This window comes from Amphibalanus amphitrite, unplaced genomic scaffold (assembly GCF_019059575.1).
Source record: "Amphibalanus amphitrite isolate SeventyFive unplaced genomic scaffold, NRLGWU_Aamphi_draft 000732F_arrow, whole genome shotgun sequence".
NCBI classification, from domain to species: domain Eukaryota; kingdom Metazoa; phylum Arthropoda; class Thecostraca; order Balanomorpha; family Balanidae; genus Amphibalanus; species Amphibalanus amphitrite.
In genome coordinates, this window is record NW_024882226.1 from 218130 (window position 1) to 237645 (window position 19516).

The window sequence follows — 19516 nt, forward strand, 5'->3', positions numbered from 1 at the left end:
AACGAAAACAAAATATTGGCCTGGCTCCATAACAGCACACCCATCTGGCTAGAGCCGACCTTTGGCACCCATTACCGTATCCGCCGAGTCCCGTGAACCCCCGTCCTGCACGGTCTCCCGCTCTGACGGGGGTTCACAGGAACCCTCAGACAGCCTCCCCTGTGTCTCTGACGTCACTGGGCGCGTCTCTGACGTCACTGGGTGCGTGTCGGGTCGTACTGGCCGCACTGGAAATGGTCATCGGCTCCTCACCTGTCGGCGGAATGTGTGACCGCGGTGACCGCGTATGTTCAGCGCACGTCTCCGGAGCGTCGATCACGCTACATGGTCACCGTCGGCCAATCGACTGGGGTCGCCAGTGACGTCAGAGACACAACAAACGCCGCGCCGCCAGACCTTGGCGGTAATTTGAGAACAAAGAGCTGGGGTTTTGTGTGCTGCGGCCTTCGAGGTGACGAGGGAGGCCGCGCCGATCGTGAAGGCTTTCAGTGGAATGAATTGATGTTTGCTGTTTTGTTTTTTCTAGCTGTAAATTAAGTGGCTCGCGCAGATACGTCAGAGCGTTGACCGGCTTTATGCGCTGATCGGTTGTACCTTAGGATGATGGTTTCCCAGTGAAGATCATTGATCAGAGTACCTTGCATGCTCCTTTTTACCGCTGGCCTCTGGGACGCGGCAGCTTGTGACTGCTCTCACGCTGCAATAATCATCCGCCAGAATAAATAATGACGTCTCGATCAATGGACTGACTCTGATACTGATGCCGTCCCGTTTGTATCACTCTGTCTGTCCTGGTGTCAGGTTGGGCACGGTTTTTGATTCACCGAAGTTTGCTCCGCTGCTGTTTTATGCTGATTGATTGTGTGCCGCTAGTTCCTTCATCGATCTTATTGACGCCTTGGCAAGACAGTAAATAAGACGGATTCTGGTGCGGGCTTTTGGGTAAAACGTTAAACAATGGACAGGAATTCGGATGGTAGTTTGATGATGATCACGTTGATGGCAAAAAGCAGACATACAGAATTCTACTCACATATGGCTACTGCCTAGCATTGATCCACTGGTATTGATATTGGAGCTGAGCGTGTCAGTGTGTTGGTCAGTCTGCGTTTCTCTCACGCCATGTAGCTCCGTCTGTATGTAGTAGCATAGCTGTTCCCCACACCACCTCCTGACTGACATCTCTGTCCCTCCCTCCCCTCAGAGCGCGCGGCTCAAGGTACTGATGCGTAGCCACGCCATGCGGGAGGAGACGTCTCCTCCCCCGGAGGTGGACGCGCCTCCGCCGCCGCCTCCGCCGCCTCCTCCGCCGCCCCGGTATTCTCTGAACGTGTCCCACGGCCACAAGCTGCGCAAGTTCCACAGCCAGGGCAGCGCAGAGGGCCGCGCCGGCAGCCCCCATCTGTCCGCAGGTGGGGCGCGGGGGATCGGACTGGACGGGTAGATGGGGGGGGGGGCTGGAGGGGGGTATGACTGGACGGCATTGAAGGTGGCTGGGGGGGAGGGACTAGTAGCTGGACAGGAGGAAGAATGAGGGATGAGTGGACTATGTCGTGCTATGATGCATGGTTCATTTATGTAGATTCTTAGCTCGACCGCTCTTAGTTGGTGGCATGTTGTATGTGTGTGCCTGAGGTGCGAAGTTCCCTCGTGACTCGTGAATTTGCCCTTCGTCGCCATTTCATGTTGTCTGCGTGCGTTTCCAGAGTCGTCTGGCGAGGTGTACATGGACAGCAAGGGCGTGGATGTGGAGCAGTTCCTCGTGGAGGCGCTCAATGCTAACATCAAGGACCAGGCGCACCTGCTCAAGTACGAACAGGACATGCTGCATTTCATCAAAGATAACTCGTGAGTACCTAGTCTGCTGCGCCGGGAGAGGGCTGCACTCCTTTAGCAGGCGCTGTACGCTGCCTCCCAAACAGGGGGCGGGCTAGACTCCTCATTGATCATGATGGACGCTGCCAGGTATGGTAGTGGCCTCCCATGCACGGACAAAGGTCTTAAGGGCTGCCCTTTGAAACCAACGAGGGCTGAACTATCCGTCTGCTGGATGTCTGTTCTACCCCCTGCCTCCTACCTGCATCGCTTTAGCAAACTGATTTTTAATCATGGACTTGTGAACTGAGGCACCTGGCATCACATGCTCCTCATGCACCATTTACCTACCCTCTATGTCCTGTGTAATGTTGAAAAATCTTCGGGGACCTGGGATGTCCCCTGGATGCCTTCCGTTTGACAGAGCCTTGTGTAAAGGTTTACAGTCGGTCCCTCGCTATTCACAGCTGATATTGTGCCCCGAACCCTTGTCGATAAACAAAGCCCAAGTCGGTGGCGTGGTCTTCACAGGACACCACAGGAATGCTTTAAATATTTATCCGAGCAGGGGTTTCCATGTTGTGACGCTTTGGTTCATTTTAATAAGCGCATCTGACATGAGTTTGATGTTCGGCTCTACCATTCCCAGCCCCAAAAGGCTGAGTTATGATCATAGACCCATCTCGCGACCACTTACGACGTAGCTGACGAAATCAGGCGGATGCTTCCATAAGGACTGAGCTTGAGGGCCTCAGCAAATTTGTTATTTATTTTATTCCAATGTCGAACCTTATCTGTATTAGCTCTAAAGACATAACCAAAGCATTACTGACGGCAAAGCTACATACATTCACAGTGCAAACTGCACACATTATAATCGGTTAGTTGTGCATTGGAGTTGTGCATGTTTTTTTTTGTAGTTCAAACTTAAGCCTTAATTAGTGGGTCGAGAAACTAGAATCGCGAAGTTTCGCCGTTAAGTTACGAAGTATGTGTACACGACATGTACATTGCCTGCAGGCCTGCATACATTACTGCTAATCAATTGGGGAGAAAATTTATGCATTGTGCATACGACGGACGCTGCCCATAGTTCTACTGAAACTGATGACTGCCGATATGAAGTTTCCGCGTAGTCTGGGGCTCCTCTGAGGCTGGGCCACCGTTCTCCCAGCCCAGTGGCGCTGCATTTTGGGAGAGCCGGCTCCCCAGCACAGTGGCGCTGCATTTTGGGAGGGCCGGCTCCCCACTATGTGACACTGATCGTGGAGTGCTGTCTCAGCACCTGGTTCTCAACTTTAACCTATGTAACCGGTCGCCGCCTGCCATCGGTCGCCGCCTGCCTGGTTACTGTTACTTATCCTGAAAGTTGTCTGATTTACTGCGACGGCTGCCGTGTCGCAGAATCGAGCCAACGGTCAATTAGAGTGACCGAATTTGGCGGTTACATAACCGTACCACTTCGATAGATCGGCCCCCAGGCCCTAACCAATCAGATCGAAAGTCACTCGACGAGTTAGGCAGATCGCGGAATCGCGATTGATGAGGAGGAAAACTGTGCTCAATTTGATATACTTTGGTTCAATTGGGCGGTAAATATTTTGCCTACCTCTGGAACTTCTTCATCCTAGCTGATCTAACTTTATAATTTAAAACGCTCCCTGCCTGGTTCCGAATCAAATGTCACCTTGCTCTCTTTGCCCATGCCGTGGCTGGTGTGCCGGTCACGTACTCGGGCAGCGCGCATTGGCCCACATGTGGTTTTCCCAGTGGCTGTGACCTACAGTGCGCCTTGCCCATAAAGGGAGCGGGCACCGGGCGGCGGCCTGGCGCGGCCTTTGTCGGAGAGCTTCCTTTGACCCGGGCGGCGCCGGGGAACCGTCTGGACTTTGGCTCTGTGACCGGCGGTCGCGTCCGTGGGCGGACCGGCAGATCGGGGAAAGGTCGGGGCCAACCCGGGGAGAATAGTCTGGGAGCATACAGGAGCTGGCAAGGAAGCGAGTGTGAGATGCTGGCGAAATATACCACCGCGGAACTCAGTTGAAGCATGCGGGTCATGGGTGAAAACCCTATTTCTATTCATATAGCTATATCTCTTGAGGTTAAAGGAGGGAGAAGGCTGATGTACTGAAATCTTATAACATCACCGAGCTACCAAACTGAAACGCCTCTCGATGTTCAAGCCTTGTCTGAGGGCAAGAAATCCTTGATTAACAGAAATGACCATCCTGTATGCTTTGTGGCTGGGTTTGCAGGTCATTGAACCCCACCACTCCTATCGGTGTCAATATCTTATAAGGAATCCCGCCATTAGCAGTCTTTGACGTCATTTTCTGGAAGGACAAGGCCGTGAGAAGGCGACTGCTGTTGACCTCTGAAGGTTGCCGAGCCCTGGGCGCCAGGGCGGGTGTCTGAAGGAATGGTTGATGATCGTGGGACGGTACCGCTCCGTGGCTGGGGGCCGGTCTGGTCACTGGTCAGACAGAGACAGTCTGGTCACGGTCAGTGGCGCCCGCGGCGGTCAATCGGCTGATTACTGGGCCGGTATCAGCCGACTGGGCGGCACCACCAATCACACCCGCCAACAGAGGGGGAGGGTCAGACACGACAGGGGGCTGACCTCTGCAACACACCGGCCTGCAGACACCCGGGGGCGGTGTTTTTGGACGGCTGGGAGGTCAGTAGGAGGGTAGGGGATCTTAGTTGGTACCAAGCAGGCGACAATGTGTAAGGAGTGTTGAGCGTACGTGACCTACCCCGGACTGGGAGCTTGATTGCAAGATTGAATATTACAATGATTATTGATTGCAAGTTGATGGCTGTTCCTGCAATTGTTTTCCGCCGAGGTCGAATGAATCGCCGGCCGGACCGATCGCCCTCTGGCTGATTGGCGTTGAATTATGTCAAGTTGGGCCGTTCCACCCTGTGACTCGTTTCCGAGTCGTGTAACGCTATGGCGATCCGAGTCCGAGCGGCGCTCTGTGTGCTGGCAGTGGTGATTTGGCCCCATCGGCGGCCTCGTTTGGGACCGTCGCGGCCGGCCGGCACGCGACCGGTCGCCGTCCGAGAGCCGACAGACAGACTCGGTGACCCCGGCGTGACATTGACCCTGACCCCGCTCTGGCGTCTGGTGAGGGAAGTTCGGTCCTGTTGCTCAGTCAGATTTGCTGGGATGTATTGCTGGCGTTGTGAAGTAGCGCGATGATAGTGACTCGGAGTATCGACAGTTGCGCTGAGATTGAGACTATTGGTTTGGTTCGATAAAGAAGACACCTTCCTCGTCCTGACTTGGGCGCTTCAACTGACCTTCCGCACGCTTTCTGCACCTTTGCTCCGACCCCGAAGACCGTCTACCGTCCTTGACCCCGCCGCCCCGTCCTTGAGCTGTGTCACGACCCCGCCTCCGCCTCCGCCGCGTCGTCTGCGTGCCATCAGAGACGTCACGAGAGAATAGCCGCGGCCGGGACACGGCACGGTATGGATTCATAGCACACAAAACATTGGCTGAACGCATTCACCGAGCGAGCTTATTCCGAGAAGCCGGCGATAAGGCTGTTTGTCGGTGGTCCGGGCCGCCGCAGTATTTGCTGGCGTGCCGTGTTTTCTGAATGGCGCTGGGCCGTGTGGGCGGCTCGGCGTTGTGCCGGGCTGTGCGGTCCGTGTGTCTGGTGGGCGGCTCGGCGGTCGATGGGAGGACGACCTCAGCTCGCCGCCGCCAGCCGTGACCGTCCGCCGGCTAATGAGTGTCTAAAACATGCAGTGCTACCCGCGCGCCGTCACCCGCCCACCGTCTGCCCAGGGGCGGCGGCAGACTATCAGATCGCTCGCTCTGTTTTGCGCCGCGCTTGGGTTCGCGGAACGACTGGGGCGGTTCCACGACAAGCCCAGGCTGTATCCTGCCTATGTCCAAAGCTCAGTGCGGCAACTGGTGGCCGGACTCGGGCCCGATGTCCACGAAGATTGGTGAGACCGACGGGCTGGTGGTCGTTGTCCTAGATTTACGTTAATACGCCGGGAAGATTCCCACGGCGGGCTGCCGAGAGTCCGCGTTCCGGCGAAAGATGGCGCCGTCAGCGCCGCTCCTCCAAGCGTTTGTTTTATTCTTTACGGAAATGAAATTGAAGGCCTTTCGACGAATTTCTCAGCGAGATGTTTCTGAGATGTGGGAATGATGTACGAATAAATAAGGAATTAGATTGGCCCGCCCTCGGCGTTGATATATGGATAGCTGGAATGTATCTTGTTCGTCATCCATTTTGAGTGTCGGGATTCGGTTAGCGGCAGGAAGCAGTGGTCTTTTTGGTGTTTTTGGTAGTCTGACGGAGTACAGTTCGTTCGTTCGTTCGCATTCGTTGATGTCGAGAACAAGGGGCTTGTGGCATCAGATAATGTAAATATCTTGATGCTCCATGTTTGATGTTTCATGCTCACCTGTCTCTAGGCAATATCATTTTCAGGACCTCTTTCGTTTTGTGCATAGGTTTGGCCTAACTCATAATTGATTCTACACCAGCGAGTGCGGAATGCATGCTTTGGGTCTTGCTTTTCCATTTTCAAACAACACGGCAGCCATCGCCTTTCCCTTTCCATTTCCCTCTAGCCGGGGGTGGTCTGCGTCGGTCGTTTGCCGTTGACGGACCATTAGAGGCAGGAGCTCCCATACCGCCGTGTCCTAAACCAGCCATTACCCGAGCACCGGCGGCGCCGCGCCGGCTGGCCGACCTCCCTCGCTCGAAGTCGGCTGCAGATGGCCGGTAAGTACGCGGCGGCGGCTCACCTTTGTCGCTGTCCGCCCCCGCGCTTCCGCCGCTGCCGAGACTTGGCTGAGTATTGATGGGGCGGCATTAGCAGCCCAGACAGACAGACGGTACTGAATATCCAGATATGGGTAGCGGTATAGACTGGGATTTCAGGGAACCGGTGGGGAGTCAGAGCTTTCTTGGATAGTGCTGCTTGGCTATTCGCACTACAGATGTCTGGCTGTTGGAGGAGAACGATGCTGAGAGGACGCTGTCGGAGACTTGACGATCGCTGATGGGATCGCTGGTAGTGAATTTGTGACTACCACTCCGGCCACCCATCCGACCTCCGAAGTCAGCCCTCCGATAAACTCGGATTACCACGGCTCTGCTGTGGCTGGCTAGCAGCTGCTGCTCTGCCTGCCGGCTGGTGAGAACCACAGACGCCTTATCGGAGCCGTAGCGCGGCCATGACCGTCAAATTCAACCGCCAGAGAGGGTGCTGATCGCCGCTGGAACGCCATAACTGACCCAGCGGCGAGCAGAAGCCGGGGCCGGCCTGATGTCTGTCTGGTTCTGCCTGGGGCTGTCGCTGGTGTCTGTCCTACTACAGCAGAAGCTGCGGTGTGGCACGGTGGTCGGTGGGCTGGTCTGACGTTAATATGCTGCTGCTGTTATCGTATGCTCTCCTACAGCTGAAGCTACAATGTGGGACAGTGGTCGATGGACTGGTCGGAGCGGGGTTAATTAATTAATTATTTATTTATTTATTTATTGCACATCTTTGAACCATCCACTGCAGCTGTGGCTATTCTTGGTCCAGTGTACTTAACACTCTTCTAAAAAGTGAAACAAGTGTAGACGGCTCTCCCGATCGTAAGATGCGATGAGCGAGGGTTAAAGTATGAAACTCCGACAGTTGCTTAGCGGTAAGCCGCTTTAACCGATGATGACCATCAGATCGACGCCCGATGGTCTTCTGAGAGTTCGTCATTGACAGTCGTTCTTACACATTGACACTGACAGTCGTACTTACACTGACATTGACACTGAGGCTAACGCTGCTCTTTGGCCGCTGCCTTTCGGGAGACCGCTGAAGGTGTGCAGTGTAAACCGGGCCTGGGGGTCTCCCCTTGACGAAGCTCTGACTGGAGCAACTCTAGCTCCACTAGAAGAGAAGCGCAGAACCGCGGACGGGGAGCGCCGTCGATAACATCATTGATCGGGTGGGTGGCGAGCGGGGCTGGTGCCGGCCGGTGCCGGGTGCGACCTCGACCTCGAACCCGACCCCGACCCCGACCCCGACGGAGTCCCGACCCCCGAGCTCGAAGTTCGATCCCAAGTTCGCCCTCCGAGCGGCGCAGGTCGGAGCTGTGCCGATCCCGGCCCACGCTATGTTGTTTTTCCCCGGCTGGATCCCGATTGTGACCCCGGTCTCCCCGAGTTCTCTGTTCGAGCTGTGCTCGGGTCGATAGTGAGCGGGGCTGGAGACTTCGAAAACAGCGGGCGGCTGCAGGGGATGGGACTTTTTACGGATTGTCTCCCAAAGCTGATGGATAAACACTTGAATGAGGAAAGGATGGGAGAGACTCAAGAAAATAACTACATAAACTAGCTTCCCGGGTCAAAATCATTCGACAAAGTGGCGTAGTCCCGTTTTTGTCATTATCGGGTCCATCGAAACATTTTTGTCTGAATCTTCGTCCGGTTTGCCGCTTCCTCGCACCTCATCATTCGACCGACGTAGACAATTCAAGCGACCCGGGAACACTTCCTTCATATTCCGATCCAAGCTCCAATGGCACCTTGTACTTCCGCCCGGGCCGCCGTGCAATATCTGCAGTGGTGACTGTCGGGTTAATTAGACCGGCTCTGGCCGTGTGTTCGCCTGTCCACCGTCCGCCACCGGCGCTAATATAATCGTCCGTCCTGTCATCCGCCCGCGGGCGTGCAGACTTGATAGTCAGAACGCCACCGTTGCCATGGCGATAGACGACTCTTCCAGACGCGTGGGGTGTTGAACACTACCTGGTTTACTTCCAGGAGAAACCGGGATGAAGGTTTGATTGGATTGAGTCGGTGGGCTGAGAGCATAGCGTCGCAATTCGATTCGAAATTGAGGATGTCAGTTGTAAGGCTGTTGTGTCTGGATGTTTGCTTTATTTATTTTTTATTTTTTTAGATGGCAAAGGTTTCCGAGTTGGGATTTATGGCGTTTCGTTGCGCACATTACTCCATTACATTACATGACATTGTTGGCTTTAATCATGTAGAATCTGTTCGTCTATGCAGCACTGTCTGACCCCGCTCCCTCTTGCGTTCACAGGCGGGCCGAGTTCAAGTTCCCGCCTCAGTCATCCTACCAGCGGATGCTGGTTCACCGGGCGGCGGTCTACTTCGGTCTGGACCACAACGTTGACCCGACCGGAACGTCTGTGATCGTGTCCAAGACCGAGAGGACGCGCGTGCCCGAACTCAGGTGAGGCAGAGAGTGGCAGCTGGAGGGAGGGATGGCAGTGGAATGACAGTGTAAGAGGGGTAGTCGGTGGAAGGGGATGAGGGGAATGGACATTAGTAGTTTGCGTGAAATGGGGTTTTCTTGTTACTTTGTGGGCGATATTTGTTCATTTTTGCGAATGAGGGATTATGGGTGAAAATATGAAGCAAATCGATGCCTTTATTATCAATGCTATATATTATTCGTGATATTATTTGTGTAGATTCAGTGTTACACAATAGACATGTGTAGTTACTACCGGGGTATCATGTGTCTGTTATTGGCGTCAGTCTCGTGTTTCCCCGTGCCGAGGTCCATCGATGATACACTGGTGAAGCTGTTGTGACGCTGGTGTCTGTCATTAGGTTCCGCGACCTGCTGCGAGACGACGGTGACGAACCGAAGCGGCTGCTGAAACGGGACGGCCTCCTGGGTCACTACTCCAGGGTGAGTGGGACGGCCTGCTGGGACGCTAATCCAGGGTGAGTGGGGCGGGGCACTGGGACACTACTCCAGGGTGAGTGGGGCGGTCTGTTGGGACACTACTCCAGGGTGAGTGGGGCGGGGCGCTGGGACACTACTCCAGGGTGAGTGGGGCGGCCTGTTGGGACACTACTCCAGGGTGAGTGGGGCGGGACGCTGGGACACTATCCAGGGTGAGTGGGGCGGCCTGTTGGGACACTACTCCAGGGTGAGTGGGGCGGGACACTGGGACACTACTCCAGGGTAAGTGGGGCGGGACACTGGGACACTACTCCAGGGTGAGTGGCGCGGCCTGCTGGGACACTACTCCAGGGTGAGTGGGGCGGGGTGCTGTCACCAGTGAGTTGGTACGATCAGCGAGCGGTAACACTGCTGCCGCTGAGTGTACGACCACACCTGTTCACTTGCACACACTCCTATACGCTTGGTGTTCGCCGGTGAGTCATCAGCGCAGTCTGATGACAGGAATATGAGCAGCGATGTCAGAACACAGCGTTTTTTTTTTTTGCCGTCAAAACCGCCACGGGCATTATTCAAGGCATGGTTTCGCTCCGGCACGCCACTTTGTTAGTTGAGCTATACCCTAGCAATTATATTTTTCTTTGTACCATGCCTGGCATTTTTCAGCTGGTCGCGAAAAGTAATCACTTTGAAACTAATTCAGCGAAAAGAAAATGTTCTTCTTCAATGTTCGCAGACGTCTTGTAATGTTTTCCAGAATGTCTCGTCCTGAAAGGTCCTATTTTTGGTCTGGTTTGCTCAGGACAGTTTTTTTGTACTATAGTTATATAATGATTTCCGTCTCGGCGGCGCCTAAAGTCATCATTGTCGTTTGCGTGTTACATTAATATCTCCGTAGATGCCGCCGGTCCGCTGTTAAGCTTTTTATTACGTTCGGCGCGGCGGCTGACTGTATGTCCGGCTGTCTTCCATTTGGCAGAGTTTCGACAATCCCAACTCTCTGGACTCTCGGCGCAGTCGCAGCTTCGAGGAGCGCGAGGTCGAGTACCGAAAGGCCCGCACCCGTATCTTCAACAATCAGCAGGTAGACGCGGAGGGGTGGAGGTATTGGGCGTCGTAGTTAAGCTTTGCCGTTTTTTAAGCACGTTTAGCAAATACTTTAATTTCACGTATAATTTTTAGATGGGGGATGGTCATTGGTCATGATTTGTCATCGTTCACTGACTTCACACATTCGTTTATCATTGCGAGTAGCCTAACCTCTCCCTCCCCCGCAGCAGGAGCTGGACGGCGACGGGTGGTCGGGTGACGGCCGGTCCGGCGGCGGCTGGCTGGACGCTCCGCCCGACCCCTGCCGCCGACAGATGCCCTCCAAGGCCCACTCGGTCGACCAGCCGCCGCGCTACGCCCGCCTCAACACCGCCGACAGTCTGGACGCCAGCGGCAACTCGCTGCGTGTGGCCACCGGTGGCGGCGGCGGCGGCATGCGGCCGCCGGGCGTCTCCAAGTCGCACAGCTTCGGCGGCTACACGGGCGCGGCGCCGCTGAGCCGGGGCGACAGCGCCGCCAGCGCCGGCAGCGCGCGGCTCGCCAAACAGGGTACGGACGACGACGGCGGCGCGCGCGGGGGAGGGGGGAGGACGGGACGTCACTGGGCTGGCGTAGGACGTCGCTTTGCCACGGGATGTTACGGACAAGTTAGAAGCATTTTTGGAGTACTTGTGACTGATTAGGCGTATCTTTGATGCAGGGGATGAGATGGGTTGGATAAAGCCATGGTGCTGTATGCTTATTTTCAATGATTCTGCACCAGTGAGCGGAATTTGCTCACCACGTTAGCAACACAGCCATTTCCTATCATAAGAGCACCGCTTCGATTGCATTCGCCTAGGCCGAAACTTCCGCAACCTACCGTCTTTTACAATAACTAATAAGTAATAATCTCGAGGGATCGGGGAGAAGATAATTAATGTTTCATTAAAAAGAATATCTACACCTTCCAATTACATAATGCTGTGGAGCGGGTTCTTGGGTTTGCAGATAATAAGAATACAGTATCATACCTCCTGGCGTAAAACCCGGTAGCTAGTATTGTTGCATCATACCCATACCCATCTCTGATATTTGATATATCCGCGTTCCACCGCGGCCACGGGACTTTCCAGAGCCAGTCGACTGGCCGCCTACGTGTGCCTGATTGTTTGAGTTGACTGTCATTGTGTGCCTATCTGAATAGGGGAGCTGTTTGTGTACCAGATTGAAATTGAATCAATTCGCCATTGATATGTGACTATGAATCGGTGGACCGTTGTGTATGTCTGAAGCAAATTAAAGTGTGCGTGTTTGGCTGAACGAATTTGCCGTTTGTATCGTTTTTTTTTTTTTGTTGTCAAAGTGAAATGACTGTTGCTACGGTTCTGTGTGACCCAACTGAATGTTTGTGCCTAGGATCCACTGACCGCCCCGCACGTCTGTCTCTGATGATCAGACTCGTCGGCTACAGGTTCGGGTCTGTCTGAATTCACTGACCTGTCCCTCTCCCCTGTTTCGCTCAGACTCGTCGGCTAGCAGCGTGTCGCGCCTGAGTCCGTCCGCTGGCCTGTGCTTCCAGTCTGTATCGAAATGCACTGACCTATGATCTATCTGTCTGTGTTCTCCAGACTCGTCAGCCAGCAGTGTGTCTCGCCTGAGTCCGTCCAGCGGCTACAAGACGGCCTCGGTCAGCCAGGTGACCCTGGACTCGACTCCGTCACCCACCTCACAGCACCAGGTGCGTAAATACACGTGACGGCAGGACAGTCTGGTCACCGTGACATAACGTAACGCATGACGGCAGGCCAGTGCGGCTGCAGCTGCGTCATGTAACGCGTAAAGATAGGCCAGCCCGGCCACTGCAGCGTCATGTGGCGCTGCTAACACCGTCATGTAAATGACGTCACCGTCAACGGACTGCTAACTGATTTGACTGCAAGCGTTTACTAATAGCGCCCAATGTGGGTATTCCTGCTTAGTAGTACCGGGGGCACGTTTCTTGTTCAATGCCCCTTTGCGACCTCTGGCCCCACCCTGGGGTCTGATCGTCACATTCCTTAGTGCAGGTCAGGGTCCGCTTCCATTGGTCCCTCGTTCCCCGTCCCCTACCGTAAATCCCCTCCAGCTCAGCACACAGTACGATCAGCACGATTAAAAGTGGCCCGGCGACCGACGCATAAGTGCCTGTTTTGCAGGACTGGCGAGGCCGTGCAAGCCTGGGGGCCTTTCCCGGGTCGTTTCGATTAATTGCCCGGCGTTCGGCGAAGTTACGATCGCTTGGAGTTGTTTGTGGGCGATACGCGGACATGTTTGTCCTTATTTGTGTGTGTGGAGAGGCGTTATATGGACTATACTTTGATCTGACCGAGTGGCTCAAGATAAATACTGGTGACGTCTGTTTAGCTTAGTTGCCGGGTAACGCTGTAAGCTGGGGTTGATCGGATGTGGATTGGACGCCAGCTTATAGTTTTATATAGAACTTCTGGAAAGAATGGTCGATTTGACAGCTTACGTTCTTCAGGCATGAGTAAGCCTGTGACATAAATTCCTGGCTACATTTAGTTCTGTTAGAAATTCTGAACGCACACAGTCGAGTGCATTGTCACACTGATACGCCCTTGTCGTCCCTTCTTAGAAAATCAGCAAACAGCTATTGCTGGAAAGCAAGCGCTCATTACCACACCACCTGATAAAAGTTGTGTGTGCCAGCTCACAGTGCCGGCATGCATCTTCTGATGAGGGCGACGGCCGACACTGGCGAGCAGGGTTTTATTTCGGTAGCTGAAGGGTCACTAAGGTGGCTATTTCGGTCAGTGGCCGGGTCGGGGACGGGTTTCTTGGACCACATCGTTATCGTCTGTGACGTCACCGCCCTCGGCCAACAGAGAGCGTGTGCTCCCGGCCGGAGCTAGGGGTCTGGTGGCTCCCGGGTAGATGTTTCGGAGTGGAGCTGGTGCAATAGCGCGCTAGCAAACAGGATGGCTCGTACGAGGTTCAGAAACGAAGAAAAATGTAAAGTGAAAATACTGAAGGTTGTTTGGAGAATTCGCCTCGTCCACAGCAAAAACGCTTGGCGGAGTTTCCTGTTGTTCCATTAGTTACGCACTGGGGCGTTGTTCGCTGTTCGCCAAGATAAGTTAGCTCTGCGTGCATTTCCATTTAACTGTTTATCAAGACAGCACAGCTTACACTGCATTGCTGATTACTGTACTGTATTACCGTACGACATTATTAATAAAATCGCAATATAAAGGCAGCATCATAATCTCGTCAAAATAATAAACTTTTCCCACTTCCATTTCCCCGAAATCACTATTCCCCGTCGCGTTACCACCACTCCCTCCTTCTGTCGGCATTTCTGTTGCTGCTGCAGAGGCGCCGTGCAGTGCCTTACTAACTCACCGGCGGCCGGTGCGTGCGCGTTGTCATTGGTGTTTGGGCGTTTGCGTGCGGGGGTGCGTGTTGGCCCTGAGTCGTGTGGGCGGCGGTGGCTGTTTCGTGTTGGAACGACCGGCGCTGGTCTCTGAGTCACCACTGGTGCTGCTGAAATCACCTGACTGGACTGCGGGAGGGAGAGGGAGGAGAGGGACAGAGAGAGAGGGGGAAGGGGCGAGAGAGAGGGGGGAAGGGGAGAGAGAGGGGGAAGGAGAGAGAGAGAGTGAGAGAGAGAGAGAGAGAGAGAGCCTGGGGTGCGCACCGGCTGGATATTGAGCACTGGACATTCAGTGCTCTCCCGTCGTCTGTTGCCGTCCTATGCTGTCATCGTCGTCGTCTGCCGTTCGTCGTCGCCGTCGCTGCTCTGACTCAGCCACACCGCGTCCCTGGGTTGTCCTGACGACCGGCCGAGCGGCGATCGTTGGCCGATTGGGCGGCCGCCCCGCCCCCGCCCCCGTCTCCGCCCGACGTGAGGCTTTGGAAGCTTGTTCAGCACTGTTTAGGCGACCAGAACCGAATCGTCGTTGCATAATTAGATTCGCAATCGTAGTGCTGCGCCTTTCAAGCTGGTGTGTGTAGCTCACCTTTGATAGACGCAGGTATGGTAGTCCATTTCTGTTCGGAGTTGTTCTAGGCCGAGGCGACTGCTGCGACGGCCACTGTGTCGTCAGCCCGGCCGCGGTGGGCGGCGGCGGCCGACTTTGGCGACTAATGTGCCGGCCGACGTCGGCGGTTAGTGCCGGTCGGTCGGACACGATGGTCAGTTAGCGGTCAGAAATAGCCAACCAACGCCGAGTCGTCGTTCAGCGTCGTCCCGTCACTAAGCCTCCCTCGCGCCGCAGTTCATTCTCCCTCGAGTTTCTAGTCCCGGCCTTTACCCGCCGTCTAAGCCCCGCCCCTCACCACCTTCTGTCCAGCCCCTCGCCTTAACCCTCGCCCGTAAACGGCGATCTGCCACCTTCGCCCATGCAGGGGGGGGGGGGTTGGTGCGACCCCCCCCCTTGGCGTTTGAAAACGGAGCGTCGTAGAGCTTAGCGGAAAAGACCAACGGATTGCTCTCGCCGAGATCTCGCGATTGGTGGTATATTTTTTGGTCCTAAGTCAACATTTGACCTACTTTTGACCGGTCAAAGGTCAAATTTTCGGAAAAATAGACTTTTTTCAACTTTCCGCGGCGATTGCGGCAAAACGGTGGGAGATATCGACTTGAAACCTTCACTATCGTGTTCCTTGATCAATTCTCTATCGTTTGGTATGTATTTCGTTTCCCTAGCTCTAAAAATGGCGCGTTGGGAGCGCCGGTAGTCGGCAAGGTCACAGTCGGCGGCAGAAATTCGAAAAATCAAAATTTAAATTTTTGAAATCTGATTGTATTTTTGGATTTGGAAGGTCCATTTGCTCCCTATAGAAGCTAATATTGCTGCATATTCCCATTGAGGTGACAAGAATTAGCAAAATAGTGGTTCGGGCGCTTTTCAAAAATAGTACCGGACGCTGTTCCTCTTGTGACGTCATAGCTCCGTGACCTGACCTGACCCGGTCAAGTTTCTTATACCATATGATAGCCAATACTTGCCCCAACATGCATGGGAAGTTTCATCACGATCCATCAACCGATGTCCGTACCACCGGCAGGAAACCTCGGGCGTTGGCACTCAGTTTGTGAAAATCCGGCCGGAGGCTGTTCCCTTTGTGACGTCATAACTCCGTGACCTGACATGACCCGGTCAAAATTTTTTTATCAAAAGATGCGCAAGGTTTGCCCCATAAGTTACCCAAAATTTGGCGGCGCTGCGCGCCGCCGTTTTTGCACTATTTCCGAAAAACCTCAGGGGGGGGGGGTTGCACCAACCCCCCCCCCCCCCCTACATGGGCGAGGGTTAATGTCCAGCACTATCTCGTGCCTCAGTCAGTTTTTAACGTCGCCACTCGGCCTACCGTCCAACCTCGCCCCTCACTCCACTGCCCAGTGGCTAGCCCTGCCCAGTACCCGCTATCCACTCCCACCCCTCACCCACTGCCCAGCCCCGTACCGTCCCTCCCCTCCACGTCCGGTGTCGCCATCGGCTCACCGTCGCTACCTGTGGCCGTATCGGTCCGACCCGGAGCCAGGTGTCCCGTCACCGCCGCCGGACCGATATAGGACCTCCCACGTGCCGCCGGTGACTCGGGCGACCCGTCAGCCCGGCACGCGGCCGATGGACAGAAATACACACCCGGTCCCGGGGCGGCTGTTGTATCGGCAGCGGCCACCGAGCCGGCGATGATGATTGATTGGATGGAGGGGTTATGGCGTGCGACGGGTAAATGACGGGTGTGATGGGTGTTGGGTAAGGTGTGTTGAGTTAGGTTATTGAGTGGGGCGTGGAGGTGTGGTGTGTTATTTGGGGTTGTGTATACAATGAAGAGAGCGCGGGTAATTCATAGTATGTGCCTGGCCTATGACTGGCTGCGTGTGTAGGATGATAACAAATGTCACAACATGATCTTGTGAGTGTATAAGTCTGATCGTGTGTCTCGTCTGTCCACAGGCCGGTTACAGTCTGGACGAGGGCAGTGTGGCGGCCGGTGGCGGCGGGCCCAGCGCCGGCGGCGGCCCCGCGGTGGCCCCCGCTCCCGGTCCAGTCCGCGACTGCCAGCCCGTCCTCTGGGCCGTCACTAACCTGGAGGACGTGCCCGCCGGCTCCGTCATCATCGACCCCCACTCTGGCCAGCCGTACCTGAACCCGGACCGTACCGTGTACCGGTACAACCCGGCCAACCCGCCGCAGCTGGTACCGGCCGCGGCCAGCCCTCCGGCGCAGTTGCAGGCCGCGCCGGCCGCTTACCACGCCGCCAGCCCGCCGGCCGCCGTGCGGTTCGTCTCGCCGGGCGCGGACGGCCCGCCGCCCCCGCCGGCGCCCGCGCCGCTCCAGTACGTGCCGGCGACCGGCGGGCTGCAGTACGTGGCGCCGGGAGGCAGCCCGCCGGCGCCCGCCGTCCAGTACATGCCGCAGCCAGGCCCCGGCCCGGGCGTGGCCGGCTACTACCCCGTGGTGCCGCCCATGGCGGCGGCCGGCCAGCCGCGGCCGCACGCCGTCCACCAGGTGAGGGAGCAGAGAGGAGAGGGTACTCGGACCACTGACAGATAGGGCTCCCAGATCACTGACAGAATGTAGGGTTTCCAGATTACTGACGGCTTCTCAGGTTCATAGTTCTAGATCATTGACAGTTAAGGGGCGGGTCTTCGGCTCACGGAATAAGTGGAGTAACTTTGTTGGTCAATAACGGTGGGGATAGTCAGCCAGGTTGTCAGGTCGACGAAGAGGAATGATTTCACAGGTGACTTGGATGGTTCACGAGACGCATTCTGGACATTTCTTTATCACGCAGCTTACGTAATTCAGTCACGAGTGTGCGTGCTAGCTTGCGTGCTGTGTTGTGTGCCGGCTTATTAAACAAAGAACACTAAAGGTCGCTTAGTCACAGTCGCGTGTGTCACATTGCAAACACAGCCCGCACGAGGATTGTCTGGTCAACTCGTGGAATAGAGATCGAATACCTACTCTTCAAACATCCATGAGTAACGCAGTGCGTGACATCACTGCCGAGTATCGCTCCGTTACGTGACACGCAGGTCCCCGTGGGCCACGCCACGTGCCTACGTAGCATGTAACGCTCGCCTGCCATTGCCCACAGTGTGTCAGTAGGGCACATAGTAGATTTGCAGAAGCGGCATAACGTGTGACGGTCGTCACCGCTTCAGGATAAACATAAACTTATTTGACGACTCTCAATACCTGCGTCATGCATGTGACGTGTGCTGCTCATGACCTTTTACAGACATCAGCGACGTGTTCTGTGTTCTCCATGTAGTTCACTAGCAATACCCCTTGCCATTGCAACCTCCACATGCTCCACCTCTCTTGGCCCACGGACCCCCCACAGACCACACACTATAACACTCCTCCTGCCCGTTGTTGCAGCCTCAGCCGTCGGCCGACAAGCCGGGCGGCGACGTGAGTCACCAGCTGATGGGTCTGACTCTGGCCGAGCACGGTCAGGGGGACGCCCAGCTGGCCGCCCAGCAGGCCGCCCAGCAGCAGCAGTACCTGCTGACGTACCGGCCGGCCGGCGGGCCGCAGCCGGGACCGCCGCCGTCGGCCGGCGCGCCGCCCCAGCCGCCGCCGCCTCAGCAGGCCATGTTCTGTGTGCCGGGACCGAGCGTGCCGCTGCGCTACATGTACCACCACCTGGTCAGCCCCGACCAGCCGCAGCCGCAGACAGGTGCGTGGAATAGGGACGAGGGAAGAGGAAGGAAAGGGAGGGTGGAGGGAATTACATGAGAATATCGAGGGGGCAAGGGCGACTGGGATGGGAGTGGATGGAGGGAGACGTGAAAGAATCTGGATAGAATTGACGTAACTCATCGATTGAATATCTTATAGCTGGTGGGTAGGGCTAGTCCACCTGCAGAAGAAAGTGTAAGGATGACACAAGATCAGACCTTTAATATGGTTCTGAGCCTGTGCCAGACTTATTTGTCAGTCATTCAACATTCATCCTAATGTAGGTATTGGTCGAGATTACTTTACTAATAGGTATTGGTTACACGTCAGCCCCTTAGCCTGAACACTCAGTAGCCTTCCAGTGGTCGAGGCCGTCTCCCACCCGTCCTATTGATCGCCGCTCTCTGTCCCAGTCTGCGGCCTCTGAGCCGCTCTCGGGCCGTTTTCAGCCCGACTGAGTCTGTGTGCCGACTCTGACCTTTTCCCGGTCGGTGTGCGTGCGGCGCCCCCGCCCCCGCCCCACTGCCGCCGCTGTATTGACGTTCGGCCATCTGGGCTGTCCCGGGGAGCCAGAGGGGAGTCGGCAGGGACTATAATGGATTGGGCGCGATGAGAGCTCTCTTAGAGCACGATTAGGACATTCAGAAGGTCCCTTATCGTACAAGGCCAGGGATGTAAACATATGTGTATTTTGTAACGATGTAGATCTATCATGGTAAATAACAGGATGGTCTTTACCAAAGAACTATCATGGTCTTTAAGGAAAGGCTGGATGCGGCCATTGCGCACTGGCAGTCGATCTGGTACTCCACTCCTGTAACAGACTGAGTACAGAGTGAAGTTAAGGAAATCGGTGAGAACGGGCCCCACAGGACATCGTGCTTCTTGCCCCGATAACACGAAGATGAAGATAAAGGACTGCGGTATATCGAGATCCATGGAATGACCCATCTTATAACCGAATATCTCTCACGCCTCACGGGTTCCCTCGTCTAACCGCCCCCTTTGTCTCCCGGCAGCGTACATGGGCGTGTACCCGGGCTGCACGACCATGTCGTCAGCGCCGGCGGCCGAGGCCAGCTACTACGTGACCTCGCCGCCGGTGACGGGGCCGCCTGTGTACCCGCTGGCGCCGTTCTACGGCCAGCAGACGTACCCGGTGCCGGCCGGCCGGACCGCCTCCGACCCCACCGCCGTGTCACAGCAGGTCAGTGAGAAGGGTGGGTGTGAAGTGTTAACATAAGCGGCTATCATGATATGAATTTTTATAGAACCGTTCTGTTTTT

General features: G+C 55.5%; 1 protein-coding gene across 1 annotated transcript in view; it reads left to right on the top strand.

Moving 5' to 3' along the window:
• Positions 1-19516, top strand: part of LOC122365343 (cAMP-regulated phosphoprotein 21-like) — a 66362-nt gene that overhangs the window by 43431 nt on the left and 3415 nt on the right. The window contains exons 5-14 of the mRNA XM_043336484.1: positions 1205-1412; positions 1707-1848; positions 8881-9033; positions 9417-9498; positions 10475-10579; positions 10773-11094; positions 12156-12265; positions 16494-17048; positions 17928-18228; positions 19250-19437. Of these exons, the coding sequence (XP_043192419.1) occupies positions 1205-1412; positions 1707-1848; positions 8881-9033; positions 9417-9498; positions 10475-10579; positions 10773-11094; positions 12156-12265; positions 16494-17048; positions 17928-18228; positions 19250-19437 (2166 nt within the window). The remainder of the gene's footprint in view (positions 1-1204; positions 1413-1706; positions 1849-8880; positions 9034-9416; positions 9499-10474; positions 10580-10772; positions 11095-12155; positions 12266-16493; positions 17049-17927; positions 18229-19249; positions 19438-19516) is intronic.